Consider the following 15,595-nt stretch of genomic DNA (forward strand, 5'->3'; position numbering starts at 1 on the left):
AAATAATGTCACAGAAGTGAAGAGGAGAGTATACAGAAAAAAAAATCATGAATATTCTTGAGATATATGATATCAAGTAGGAAAAGGGCCATGGGAAAATGACATAAACTTCACAGTTAGATAAATAATCTCAGAACAACCAAAAATTAATGTTGAACAAATATAAAATATAATTTTGAGCAAAGTTTGATTCCAGAGAAAAGATATGAGAAGATCCCATCCCACTGTTCCTTTGCAAAGATCTTAGAGGAGGAGGAGAGAGAGGTGCTGTGACAGCAGGACATTGCACATAACATTGAGTTTTTAATATATAGATCAGTTTTGTTGATTTTTCCTCTCTTGTTTTTTTTTAATTATTTGTTATAAAAAATGAAAATTTGGGATTGGAAAGTTAGAGGAATATTGGGAGAAATTAGATTGTGTAAAAATAAATGCTATTAATAAAATATATTTTAAAAGAAATCCATGAGAAATATTCACTCAAATGAGAAACAAATCAGATCAATGAGAAACAATCCAAGTAATGGGATGAGTTCAGAAGCCAGATTGACTGAAAAGTCAATTGGTTATTAAGGAAATAGAAGCAGTGTGGTGAGTAGACAGCTTTTTGTAGGCATTGGGAAGTGAAAAGGAGATGAGATAGAAGGCATGAATATTAAAAACATATTTAGCAATAATAAGTCAACAATGAAAATTTGGAACAGTTTTTGCCACCAAAATGTCATAGTGTTATTTGTTTAGCCTGTTTCCTTCCCCCCTCCAACATGAAGCACAGTCTGGGTATATATAGAGAAAATGATAGATGTAAAAAATATTAACCTTCTTAAAATAGGTTTTCTAAATGTATCTAAATATCTAATGTATACTGTATATGTATCTGTGCATAATGGATCTAAATGTATAATGTATTTATGAACAAGACAATTCACATTTCCCCCATTTCCTTTCTGCCTTTCTTCACTCTGAAACCTTCCAATAGTCATTGGGTTAATCATTTCCAAAAATATATATTCTTGTGCCAAGAGTAATTTGCAGTATTTTGTGTGTGTTCACTCTTAGCAGCACAGACTACTACAGTTTGAAGAGACCTTTATGATTCTATAGTTTAAGTTCCTTAATTTGTAGGTGAGGAAACTGAGATTCAAAGTAGGGGAAATGACTTCCCCTAAAACCACAGAAATAGCTGAAGAGTTCTAATGAAAACCCACTTCTTATGATTGCCAGTAGGGCACTTTTTCTGGGTTACTGCATGACCTCTCCAGTTGGCTCTGTTCAAAACATCATTTTAAGTGGTTGCCATGATAGGGACAATTCAGTGGTCATCAAAGCTAAATATAGAGTGTGTATTGCCTTAAGTCAAGTTGATATAGATGCAATCCCATGCTTATATTCATTTGCTTCATATATATTTTCAAGATGAGGATTGGCGGTAAACCCAGGATTTCCATAAATCTTCTCTGTTCAAATTTATGCTCTTAGCATTCATTCCTGTGTTAAATATTCTTTCATTTGGATCCACAGAATTCACCTAGTCAGCTTCATAGGACAGTGAATTTTTGGTAATCTGTGCATTTTCCTAAAATGTCTTTATATCTGAATATATATTTGTATTTTCCCCAGGTTGAAACATGTTAGAGTTCAATAAATTTGACCGCTGTTGTGAATTTGTGCTTTGCATTCTGCATCTGGGACTTAAATCCAAGGCAGTCCCAAAGTGCCAATACTGTGAATTTGGCAAATCATAGTGAATTTAGCCATGAATCTCCCTCCATATCCCAGTACCTATGAGGACTTTACTGGCCATGAGCCCAGGCAGGCACAGCAGGTACCTGTCTGTTTTCCAACACCTGTGGTGATTTAAACAAATGCAAATTGATGCAAAATAGAGCTATGAAGTTAGGCCACTGGAGGTTTTGAACTTGTCATTCTTGGTATTTTAGAAAAGGTGTTTAGTTCGAAAATTCATTTAAGGAATACCTTTGCCCATTCATTTTGGGCCACTAATTTAGGTTTCCTTTGTTAACCAACAACATAATAAAGATGTCCATGAAATAAGGAGATTAAAATTGCTAGTAGTAAATTTTCTTAACTGAAGTTATCCATTTGTTTTGCATTGTCTGGCATGAATATCCAAGACTGCTATTGTATTTGGAACACATACATATTATCTTAAAGGACAGAGAGCGATTTAAATTCTTGCAGGATACATTGCCTCTAGAACTTGTTGCATCCCTTCAAATAAGAACAGCCCTTAGAACTGCAAGACTTATTTTATTCTCAGATCATATCTGAAGTTAATGTCATTATCCCCACATGAGATCTGATCCCAAGACTATGAAAAGGGTGAATTACATGCTCTTTGTTACATATATTTGGAGGGAGAGTATCATCTGACCACTACAGGAGACCGACATGGCACTGGCTACTAATTAGGGAAATCCCCAGCTAAGCAGAAGGATAATCTTTGCCAGTGGCAGGAAGGGTAATACTGGATAAAAAGAAGCAGAAATATAATCCAAAGGTCAGGTCATATTAGAATGACTTTGGACCTTTGCTATTCTACTATTCTTTAGGGGCAGAGATTTAACAATTAATTAATCAATGAACTTTTATGAATGGCCTACTCTGTTAGAGAGATTATGCTGAGGGCTAGGGAATGAGAAAAATAAAATAAAACTGACCTTGCCCTCAAGGAGCTTATATTCTATTATGGAAAACAATATATGTACATATAAGTATTGACAACGTTAGGGCAAGGTAATTTGTAATGATGGACACTAGTAGCTGGGATAAGAACGTACATGTAAAAGGTGAGCTAAACTTGAAGGAAGCTAAGAAATATCAGAGTTATCTTTGAGGAACGAGAGTGCTCCAAGCATGAGGGGAATGACAGGAACAAAGGCATGAGTGAAATTAAGACTTCTTCACCTTATATTTCTGTGTGACCCCCTAGTACTGAGAATGTAGTCATTAAAATGAATTGATAGAAATGATGAAGTTACTGTGTCATTTAAGATCCCACCTGAGGTTTGAAAAAGTACCTAAGATATTGCTGTTTATTCTTTCCCTTTAAAAGAGAACCTAAATATAGTTATCACATAAAAGAACTCTTTACCATGAGGCAGCAAGTAGAATAGTATGTAAAAATCAAGGACATACTTGAATTGTACATATACAATAAATATTACAAATTTCTAGATACAGTAAATCAATCAATAGATATTTATTGAGTCCAGCTAAAGCCAAGGTAAAGTAGAGGAACTGAAGGCTAATAGGGGAATGGATCTGGAATCTGGAATTAGAAGACCTACATTTGAATCTCTACTCTATTATTCACCTATTCTGTGACTTGGAACATGACACTCCATCCCTATACCTCATATTCCTCATCTGAAAACGAGATAGTTGGACTAGATAATTGGCAAAGCCCTCCTTTTACTAAATCTATGACCAGAATCTCTTTTATTCCAGAAATATTAAAATTGAAAATAATAATATTGAAATGTTGAAAAAGTAATGAAAATAAGGCTTCTGTTAATGAAATAAATAATGCAATAAAATAATAATTGCACATCAGATCTGCATCTCTGCACAGAAACAGGATTTAAAAAACAGTTATTTAACATTGGTTAAGATTATCAATAGATAATATCCCTTTGATCCCTTTGTGACAATGATCCCTTTAGGACTTCAGAAAGGTTAATAGAGAGACCATATCCCTCATCATATGAGAAAGGAAGTGAATCATACATTTCTTGTACAGTACTAAATGTGTAAACTTAATATCTGACAAAGGGTCATTTCTATATAATAATCAATGATATGAATATCATTATGTGTATATATTCATAGATGGGTTTATATCTAAGTGTTTTCTACATTATTTCTATAATTCAGATAAATACATTATATATGAGATAGAATATTCTTTAATAACATATTATAATGTATAAGAATAGAGAATATACTCTACCCCTAGGCACCTCGGTGATTCAGTAGACTTGTAGTCAAGAAGACATGAGGTCAAGTCTGACCTCAGATATTTACGAGCTTTATCATCCTGCAAATGTCACTTCACCTTGTTTCTCTTAGTTAACCCATGAAAAAAAATGAAGATAAAATGAAGAGTAAAATGAGGATAAAAACAGCAGCAATTTCCCCAGGTTATTGTGAGGATAAAATGAGATGATATGCATCTAAGTGCTTGGGAAATCCTCAAGTCCTATATAAATTTAATATATCATCATCATTAAAAGTTATATTATATAATTTATAAACATATATATACATATATATAAAGTAAAAGATCATAAATATATTTTATTACTTCACTTATAAATAGATAAGTTGTGCCGAATGAGTGGTTCTTTAAGCTTTAAGATCCTTGTACTTCTGAGTCTTTTTGGATAGTTAAATTACAGTAGTAAAGTCTTATGGATGAGATGTATTAAATACATATGTTATAATAAGATTATATGTAACATTTAAAAGGTCTTAAACAAACTAAACCAAAGCAACCAAAATTAGATGGGAAGCAACGAATTTTGGGGGAAATTTATAGCAAGCTGATAAAGGTCTTATACCGAAAAATCTAAAGAACTCAGTCAAATTGTGACTCCCTAATTTCAGAGAGGCTCACCACCATAGGTTAGTTACTATCAGATGATTTCTGGGGCAATTCATTTTCTTAGGAGTTCTCTCTTTAAAAAAAGTTCTTTCTTTCTACTAATTAATTCATAGTCAGGTTTCATGATTTGTGCATGTCCATTCTATAAGCTGGAAGTGAAGCCAGAACTGGAAGCAAGTCCTCATGCTACACAATCTGCCCCAGTGTTTTCCCCCTATGGCACTATAATTCTAGAGATTAACCAATCAATCAATAAACATTCAATAAGCATCTATTGTGTTGGGCACTATGATTGTACAGATTTCTTGCTATTATTATACTGACATTAGCTACACGAAGTTTAAACACTATCACTTTGGAATAGGTATTATGTTGTTCAAGAGCAAAATATCTTTCTTTTTGTGTAAGCTTCTAATGTATAGCTCTGTGCCAAGGTTTGGGTAGCCAAGGGCAGGACCCCATTAGACAGGACTGGAACTGAGTATCCAAGAACTAAGGTGTCTAAGAACAAGTCAAACAATGGCCAAATGTAGAGAATGAGACAAAATATGAAGGAGCAGGTTTCAAATGTCAAAGCAAACAAAGGTTTAGAATCCACTAAGACAGTCAACAAAAAATGCTGACTGTGGGTGGTTTAAATTATGTGCTTGTAGATTCATGCTGCTGCTAATTGGTGGTGGGTTCTATATTGCTTCTGAGGGGAAGGTAGGATTGTTATATGTGGTGTGCAATGTCAGGAATACCACAAGAGATGTGTCCCAGTCCATGTTGTTTCATTTCCATTAGCCAAAGTCCCTCATTGTCAAAGAGAAAAACAACTAGTCTGCTTAAAAAGTTCCTTGGTTAAAGTTATTCAATGTGGAGGCAGACACAGTTTTGAAAAAAAAAAAAAGTTTTATCTGGTTTGTATTCTGTGTGGACCATATGTTTGCTTTTGGGTTTGGAGAACTCTGAGTTGTGGAGAAAATGTTGAGACTTCATTTAGATTATGATTCCCATGATGATATATTGGAATTCTTAAAGGCAGTACCACCATCTGTTATTTTAAAGACTGGGACAGAGAAAAAATCCAATAGAATCCACTAGGTATTCTCTAAGCAGGTCTTTCCCCCCACCCAGTAAAGAGCAATGCCCATATTCCAAGAGATATGATTTTGATCTTGAGTATCAAATTCGTCTTCTTCCTCCTTTCTCTATTTTCTCCTCCTGCTAATTTGTTATGGGTGTTCAGTGGTGCAAATATTTGATTCTCTACTGGAAAGATCTTTGAATACAAATGACTCACTGGAAATTAAAATGGAACATAAATGCCACAGGCTGGATGCTACAAACACAGAGGAATCCACTGAAGCTAGCAGAGTAGAACCATCCAATATGTCTTGATGGTACCTGATTTGCTCCCTGGAGGTATCACATGCCCATGCTCTCTTGTCAGAGTTCTTGTAGTGATATTTTAAATTTAATTAAATTTTCAAGAATGTCAATTTTTAGTCACTATTGTTGATGGCTCAATATGTGATGTTCCTTAAAAATGCATGGCCATCTATTGCTATGTGTTTGATCTGTCTGATGACGTAAATATTAATTACTCAGTTCATTTGAGTCCTGCTGATGTCGATATCTTTTTTTTCCCCTGTCTTCTCCCAGGAAAAGAAGAATATATTGCGACCTTCAAAGGATCAGAATACTTCTGCTATGACTTGTCCCAAAACCCCATTCAAAGCAGCAGCGATGAAATAACCCTGTCATTTAAAACTCTTCAGAGGAATGGACTGATGCTTCACACAGGGAAATCAGCTGATTATGTCAATCTTGCCCTGAAAAATGGAGCCGTCTCTCTGGTCATTAATTTGGGATCAGGGGCTTTTGAAGCACTGGTGGAACCCGTGAATGGAAAGTTTAATGACAATGCCTGGCATGATGTGAAAGTAACCAGGAATCTGCGTCAGGTAACAGTACAATGGATAAGACTAACTGACTTTGTTTCCTGCTACAGCTATCTGTATGGTACCTTAAAACCTAACAACATGATACTAGACTTGTGGTTTTCACTTACAAATTAGCACTTTTTAAGTATTATTATTTCTACTAAGATGAATCTCCCTGCCATACTTGAGCAGGGGCATATCTAGAAAGTTCTGGGACCCAGAGGCTGTTCCATGCAGGGGGATAATTGCAGTATGCCAGAGGGCTACAGGGATTGCTTAGTGATTTCCCAACTCTGGTTTTTGTGATGGTGTATTTTTTTTGGTACTGTTGTTATTGTTGTTGTTGTTTTAACACTTCCATGGGGTCATCATGAAGCATGCACATTGGGGTCATTGAAACTCAGTTCCTTTTTTGTAATCAGAGAACTGCTTTCAGAGATGGTTAGTTTGGGGGTGGGGGCTTTTCTTCCCTTTCTTTAATTTTTTTCTTTATTCTCCAAAAATGGGGAAAAAATCAGATAAATGGCCTGATGCATGTATCTGGGGTTTTGCATAAGGCCTTGTAGTGTTCTTATGGGGATTTTTTCTTTTTTTTCTCTAAATGGAACCCCAAAATAAACCAGTGGCCTATTTAATCTATTTTGTCTTTATTTGTATATCCCCAAATATATTAGATCCTAGGAAAAAAACTATAAATTAATTGGTTTGGCTTTGGGTCCATATATACTGTATATTCTTAATCTCAAAGACACAAAATACAGTATATAGTATATATTATATATGATCAGATTAGCATTAAATGGTGTGTTTATATATTATTACGCTATCATTTTTGCTTACCATTTGATAATTTACCTATATTAAAATGTATCATTTTGTTAAGTATTGACAGTGACTATTTTCTGCCATACATGCCTCTTTTAAACTAATATCCTTTAACATATTTGTTGTTTCTCTAAACAGTTGCAGATTGACTGGATTATCTCTGGTTTTCCTTTACTAAAACAGCTGTCTGTTTCTGAGCTGTTAACTACCTAACCTTTTCTTTCTACTTCTATAAGAAAAAAAAACAACAAGGAATTAATTCTATGAGATAGGGAAAGAGGAACAATTTAGGAACACAGTGTTGTCCTAGTCAAGGCAGAGAAGTTCACCTCAAGTGTTTTTGAGAGCCCCAACTATCTTTAAGATGCCTTCTGTCCATGCATGGGTAGGGTCCCAGCATGCTTCATACTGCCCTGGGAGATTTCACAGCTAGTGATGCACTTAGAGCAAAGGTTCCCAGCTGTTCCCATCTCTTTGGTTCTTGTACTATTTCTCAGATGTCAACCAAGAGATCCAGGACATTACTAGAGAGATGCAGCAAAGAGAATGGGGTTGGGGGCACCAGCTTTCTAGATCTGCCTTTGTTCAGGTTACCCACTTCAACAGTAAATTGGTAGCTCAAAGGAAAACTGTCCTTGTACAGTTGGGGTGCATGTGTGGCAGGGTAGATACAAAACTCCATTCTACTCATTCTATGTGTCAGGATCTTTGCTTTGTTTCATTGCAGTAAACTGTGATCCTAAGTCCATCAATATGACCGAAAGAAGTTTTGGAGTTGAGGAGGATTCCTTGTGTGCAGTAAAATTGAGTACTAGGGCATTGCCATCCGATTCCTACTGATTTTCTGGGGGAGGGCAGGGTGGGGGAGGGGTCATTCGGGGGCTTAGGGCAAGCAGTGGTCAGCCAATGAGCTTTAGGCTTTTGGATCCCTCTACCCATTTTAAATATCTGTCAGTGGTGTTCAGAGGAAGGAGGATGGAGGGAGCATTGCATTGCCATATGTCTGTTTCTGTTAAGGAGTGAGTTTATGAACTACAATCTCAGGACAAATCTTATTGCTGTAACCTCTGTGGGAGGCCTATTTGTTAGTCTGCTTTTTTCTTGTAAGATTTTTTTGCCCTTTTTCTATGTTACTAACATGCTTAATAACTAACATGCCATTCATGGAATGTTTCATTCTACTAACCGTTACCTGAATCAAAAAATGTACTAACATGGTAGAGACCATCATATTTTTTAAGTAACAATCGTTATTCTGTTCACAGTTTTTAATTTCCTTTCTCCCCCCTTCTCCACAAAGCACTCAGGCATTGGACACGCTATGGTAAACAAACTACATTGTTCGGTAGATATCATTCTAATTGTTTCTTATTTTGGGTTTGCCGTGTGTTTTCTTTCTTTCTTTTAACTGTAGACATCATTAACAAAAGAGGAACTGCGGTTGGTACTCTTCTGCTTACTTTGGACTCCTTCTTTCCATCTGTTGTTGACCTCATTTTTTTTCCTGTTCCTGTCAACTTCTGTTTTCCAACTCACCTGTAGGGGCATCGTTAACGTTTCGAACGTTTGCATCCAGCTGTGGTTAACGAGGGATAAGACTAAAATGGTGGCTGGCCCGAGTGACCGCAGGCTCAGCCAGTTTCTAACCATTCATAATGCATGGCATGAAGATTTGGTTTGGGAATGATGGAGATGCCACAATCACTCATCTTTCCGTCATCTCAGAGCAGTTTTGTTACTTTGGTTCTCCCCGTTTTCTTTCCTTTTCCTTTTCCGAACTGTCCTGTACCTCCAGCATGCGCACATCAGCGTGGGCCGCTCCCACTGGTTGTTTTGCTTCCTTTTTTTCCTTTGGCATGAAGGTAGACACTTGCATGCTGACCAGCTGCTGCTCTGTAGTGCAAACAGTGATGTTGCTGGATATAGCTTGCGCCTTTTCTGTTAACAAGGTGCACGTTGTGATTAGTCAATGACAGACAACTAAACTTTACTAATATGTACACCAGCAAAACTAACCTAGGAAGCATTTTACTAACACCATTTTTGTGTCTGCTGAATAACTTTTTAAGTTGCAAATAGGGACTATGCTGACACTAGTTCACTAATCAGCTAAGTCTTTAACTAGCTTAGATCTTGTAGGGATAGTTGACTAGAATCCAAGACTAAACCTCAAACAGACATGAAAATGGGTTCCACCATAGGTCTCCAAAAAGTAAATAAATAAATAAACAAATAAATAAATAAATAAGAACAAAAATGAACCAAAAAAAGAAAAAAAAGCAAAAAAAGCAAAAAAAGTCAAAATACAAAAACAAAAAACAAACAAACAAACAACAACAAAAAAACACAAAACAGGCATACCCCAGGATTGCAGTATCTAGGTCTGAGTATAGCGTGTCCTTTCCCTGTGCTTTGTTATCTAGGTGACAATATCAGTGGATGGAATTCTTACCACAACGGGCTACACGCAAGAAGACTATACCATGCTGGGTTCTGATGACTTTTTCTATGTTGGAGGCAGCCCCAGCACAGCCGACCTCCCAGGGTCACCAGTCAGTAACAACTTTATGGGCTGCCTCAAGGAGGTAAATATCACCGGTCACTCAGATTGTCACTGATTCATTATCCTATTATTGCAGGTACCGGAAATGAAAGTGATTTGCTGAATATGGTTTGACAGATATGATGCTTCCTGAGGTCAATGTCACAGCATCAAATATTATTTAATCCATTGCTTATGTTGGATCAGGGGAAGAGATACAAACTTGTTATGGAAATATGTATATGTGTCTCTCTTTGGGAATCTGCATGTAATTCACAATTATATTTGGGGCATCTGTGCACTGTTTATGAAAGGAAAGTGAGCAAAGTGAGATAACAGTTGAGTGGTCAGCAAAATGTCGGGCTCATTTCCACTAATATGCCTTAAGTGAAGCTGTTACTAGATGGCACAGTGGCACCTAATCATATTACTCGTCAGAGATAGCAAGGAGGAGGAAGGGGGGAAAAGCAAAAAAGTCAAGTTGTCACCAGATAGAATTTAATCATATTTATTCATGCTAAATTCACAGATATTTGATTACTTGTATGAATGTGGCATGTTTGTACCCCCCTAAAAATCAAGCTGCTAATTATCCTTCCCTTCATGCTACAAAGTCATTGTGTTGGTGTAGCCCCCGACAATGAATATTGTTAGATGGAGAAAATGTAGCACTACATTAAAAATTAGGTATTTTTAAATGAAAACTTGTTTTTTCAAGAGTCTGATTATATTCATGCCTGTCCTATTCTATTATAGTTCCTAGAATGGGAGGACTGTTTGGTTGTGCGCTGAATATTTGACTGTGTCTACTTTGACAGTTTCAAGTTTGGTGATTTTGAGCTTATGGATGACTCTATCTTGTTGCCATCTGTGTACAATAAGGCTCATTCAGAGGGAAAATATTTCTATGTGAAATTGAATCAGCAAAGGATGGGAGGGTAGCACCATGAAAAGCAAAAAAAAAAAAATCAGCTCAGATGCAATGCAATCATAGCTGCAGACAGAAGTCTCCTGCCTTGAGTCATCTCAGCTATTTTATATTCACATTATTCTTTTCTGTTGTCTTCTGAAAACTGTAGCTTTGTAAGAAACGACTCTGGGGATCTTTAAAATGGCATAAGTTCAACAAGAACAAAGGAGTTAATTTCTCTGAGGATAACTCTAGACACATGGGGGGGGAACCTCAATGTACTATTGTAAGCCTCTTCATATTTTCATATAGGTCTTTATAGTTTTTTAATTAACCTGCCTGCCATTTCTTATGGTGCCATAGTATTCCATCATAATCATATGTTTATCCATTTCACAATTGATAGGCATCCCCTCAATTTTTTAGTTCTTTGCTACAAATAAGAGAACTACTATAAATATTTTAGACCTTATAGATTATTTTCCTTTTCCAGGATCAGTTTAGGAAATAAGTGTAATAGTGATATTATTGGGTCAAAAGGTATGCACAATTTTTTAACTCTTTGAATATAATTCCATTTGGGTTATTTTTGATGAATAATGAATAAGAGGCCTGGGAAAAGTAGGAAGTAGGATTTGGTTTCGATATCCCCGGTTTATTTCCATCCATCTATCTTTATTCTTTCTGGTTTACCAATATAGCTTATTATACTATGACAATGCAAAACAAATTTGAATGGCAGAGCAATCAATTCATGTCCCTGACAGGAACAAGACTAAACATTTAATGGGAACCTCACATAGGAGTATCCTTAACGATAAGCAAGAAGATATGAGGATTATCTTCTTGCATACCTTAATCTGCCACTAATTCATGGGATGATCTTGGACAAATCACTGGACTCCTCTGCATTTCAAGTGTTTCAAACTCTAAATTAAGAGATTACATTATGAAGTCTAATAACAAATGATTTTAGCTGGCCATACTTGTACTTTATACATTATAAAAACCATATCTACAGGGGTATCTAGGTGACTCAGTGGATAGAGTGACTGAGAAGGTAAGGGTTTAAAAATAAAAATTAAAAAATCACTCTTATAAAAGAGGATTTAATCAGCTAGGTTTCCCTTCATTGACAATGCCAACAGAACAAATGATGTTTACATCTCTACTGTGGTTTAACCAGTTATAATAAAAATAATTGGAAAATCTTTCTGTTACATGTGTTGACAATAGCCTTGTTGAGCACGGTTTTTATACATTCTTCATTTTTTTTCTTTTCTTTCCCAATCACCCATCAACTTTGGTAGGCTCACAAATACAACATAGACCAAGCACTGGACAAAGAGGTGTGCCCTATTAAAAAGGAGGATTGTACGGACAATTTCAGTGACCAGTCAATGAAATATTTCTGGGTCCTCTGCAGATTTAGGATTAGAAAAGGAAAGAAGGAAACCACTCCTCTTTATTGACAATAAACATTTAATTTTTCTCTCTTATCAACCTCTGGCAAATGTTAGCAGCCAGCTCCACCTATTTTCTCTTTGACTTTTGTAATTGGCTTCTTGTAACTCCCTCCCAACTCACTCAAGGGTAGTGACAGCAGTTACAATTGCTCAATACATCAAAACATGGGACAACTTCAGAGCTCTTTGAGCCTTAGCAATTTCACCCCTGCCTGCTTAGTTTATTTAGAAACCTCCACTCTTCCTTGACTCTAAGTCTAGGAATGTAATAAAGCCTCAAAGTACAATGGATTTGGTGTTAAACCACATTTGTTCAGATGTGTAAGCTTTGTAAAGTTACTGAAGCAAAAGATAGGGGAGAGACATCTGGATTTTTTTAAAAGGAAAAGGTTTCTATGACATGAACTTTATATCATGGATAATTCTGATGTCATCTCTCTAAACTTGTGCATTTAAAATCAAATCTGTTTTGGGGTGAATCAAGTTTTATCTTTTTTTTTTCTTGAACTCCAATTAGGCCCCCACACTCTAGAATCTATGAAAAATGCCTTTTTACTTCCAGTGTACCAGCAAATGAATTCATTTCAGGTTATGTGGGTCTGTAACATATTCCTATTTGACTTTCAGTCTAGAAATAGTACCTGAACTTTGTAGGAAATTTTTCAAATTAATCTTATCTATGATGACTGAGTTACAAAGAAAAGGGCAATGACAATAGAGACAAAGTGGATCAGGGTTTGAAACTTTCTTCTGCTTTTCACTTCCTATGTAACTCCAGCCAAGTCATGCTTCCTTGGGTCCCCCTCAGCTTCCTCATCTATGATAGTTTAGACTGAATGGCTTCTGTAATACCTTCTAATTCTAAGTCTATGACTCAATAAATGATAATTAAATATGTAGTTCTGTTTCTCCATGAAAAGTGGTATTATTTTCATTTTGAGATAGAAACATGGAATAGTAGAAACAGATGGAAGCCTAAAAATGAGACCTGAGTTTGAATCTGTATCTGCAATCTACTTTTAAAAAAACACATAATTATAATTCTAAAATCTTTTTCTGTTTTGAAATTTGACAATCCATTTACTAAAGTAGATATTAATTTAAAAGAAATGCCACATATTATTGATACTTTATACCCTTATTCTTTTAAGGGTTTGAAATGAAAGGTAAATCATTTGATACAGCTCAACAAAAAAGAGAAAAAGAGAGAGAGAGATAGGAAGGGAGGAAGGGAGAAAGAGAGGAAGGAAAGAAGGAAATTAGGATTTCATAACATGTAAACAAATAAATAGGAAATAGATTAAGCAAAAGAAAAGAATAATTAAGAGGATTGGGAAAGTTAAGTTGAAGCTTGAATAAATCATATGAAAGCCTTTGAAACTTCCATTAGATTTTCAATCAATCAACAAGGCTCAGAAAAGTTTTGCCTAATATAAAGTCTTCATTTATAGAAAAATCTATTGAATTTTAATGTTCTGTTAGAAACAAATTTTATGAAGTCATTCACCATCAGTTTCCTTGCTCATTATTGGAAGCTTAGAAACTTCAGTTCCCAGTGTAAGGTTTTTCAGGTCATTTGCTAAAAAAACATTTCTTTTCATCTGCCAGATTTTAAAAGTGATTTAAAATAATTATTAATGATAAAGCTTTATGTGAAAATTGAATAGTATACTAGATAATAAATGATATGTACCCAATAAATTACCTCCTTGTTTTGCAGCAAATACTATGTTCAGTGTTCTGTACTATAGTATAAAAAGTGTAGGCATTAATTAGCTCAATTTTTCAGATGTTCATAATCTAGTGAAAAAGACATAATATCCTAATAATCATTAAGATTTATAAAGCACTTTAAGTTTTGCAAAGGCATTTTACATATCCCATTTTATCCTTACAATGGTCCTATATTATTATCTCCATTTTACAGATGAGATCAATTTGAGAGTAATAAAATCACTTGACAAGATCACACAGCTAGTCACTGGGTGAGACAGGATTTTCACTCAGGTCTTCCTGACTTGAAGGCTAACACTATGTAGGAAGTTGCCTAGCTGCCTCATAAATCTATATGTTTGCCTTCAATTACTTTGGCAAGATTGTTATTTTTTATTTTCTGTACAAAAGCTACAGAATTGATTAACACGTGCTCACCATGACTTTGTAAAGAAGTCTCCAAACATAGAATAAAATCACCCTTGCCATCTGTTACAGTACACATGCCTCTTTCACTGTCTAAAGGAGAAGAAAGACAATTTCGTCTCATGGATCTTTGTAGGATGTTACCTAGCAGAGAGGTCTGTTTTGCAGCTCTCTTACCTTCACTAAAAAGAACAACTTTGTCCACCATTCCTTTCTCTAAACAACTGTACCCCGTTAGCTCTTTGAAATCATTATTTTATCCTTGCAAGGAGAACATTGCTTTACACTCTTTTGTACATAGGGAAAACAAACTCAGGAGGTGGGAAAGCATTTTATTTTCAATAAAAGCAACCCCGAAAAGTCTTTGTTGGAGGCCAGTTTTAAGCCATATGTGCTCACCTAGGGTTTTAGAAACAGTCATTTGAGTGCAGAGGTTGCCTGTGAGAAGTAATTTTCTATCCTGTCTCCTAAGGTTGCTTGGAATGAGACTGAAGAGTGATTCTAGGGGGAAAAAATAAGCGAATTGCTAAGGGGAATTAAATCCCTACTGAAATTTTCATCAACCTAATTAGATCAGCACAGCCTTTAATTACACTTATAAACTTTTAACACTGAAGGTTTTGAAGTTGCTGAAGAGTGGATGCTTTTCTGTGTAATGATCAAAGAATGGAAGCACTGTGCCCCAGTGGAAGAAGGTGGCAAATTCAGTCATGGATGGCAAATTTGTCAGAGATGTACCCTGAGCATCATAATTGCCCTGGGTTCTAGTCAGGGCCTTTTTGGAACAACTTTTTTATATGGTTTATCATCAATGTCATTTTGAACTTCCCCTCTTCCTTGGCATCCCAGGGCCTTGGCCTGATACCAAGTTAGGGCATAAGCAAAATTATGATGTTTTAAATATTTGTCTTATACTCTCCTATTCTCTGTTCTCAGAGGTATTATTGATTTTATCTTAATATATATTTTTTTTAATTCTTACCTTCCATCTTAGAACCAATACTGTTGTTTGGTTGGTTCCAAGACAGAAAAGCAGTAAGGACTAGGCAATGGGGGTTAAGTGACTTGGCCAGGATCACACAGCTGGGAAGTGTCTTAGGTCAGATTTGAAATGAGGACCTCCTGACTCTAGGCCTGACTCTCAATCCACCGAGCTGC

The 15,595-nt window shown here is 35.7% G+C and overlaps 1 protein-coding gene across 44 annotated transcripts in view; it reads left to right on the forward strand.

The window, feature by feature from the left end:
• The window catches only part of NRXN1 (neurexin 1), a 1,454,617-nt gene that overhangs the window by 500,395 nt on the left and 938,627 nt on the right, over positions 1-15,595 (forward strand). For 21 of the 44 annotated variants that reach the window (XM_003339683.3, XM_056823682.1, XM_056823689.1 and 18 more), the window contains 2 exons: positions 6,275-6,576; positions 9,804-9,965. In XM_003339683.3, coding sequence (XP_003339731.1) covers positions 6,275-6,576; positions 9,804-9,965 — 464 coding nt within the window. Of the gene's footprint in view, positions 1-6,274; positions 6,577-8,680; positions 8,726-9,803; positions 9,966-15,595 lie in introns of all 44 variants that reach the window. The other 23 variants (XM_007476828.2, XM_056823679.1, XM_056823698.1 and 20 more) reach the window with 2 other exon arrangements.

The sequence above is a fragment of the Monodelphis domestica genome, chromosome 1 (assembly GCF_027887165.1).
Source record: "Monodelphis domestica isolate mMonDom1 chromosome 1, mMonDom1.pri, whole genome shotgun sequence".
NCBI lineage: Eukaryota > Metazoa > Chordata > Mammalia > Didelphimorphia > Didelphidae > Monodelphis > Monodelphis domestica.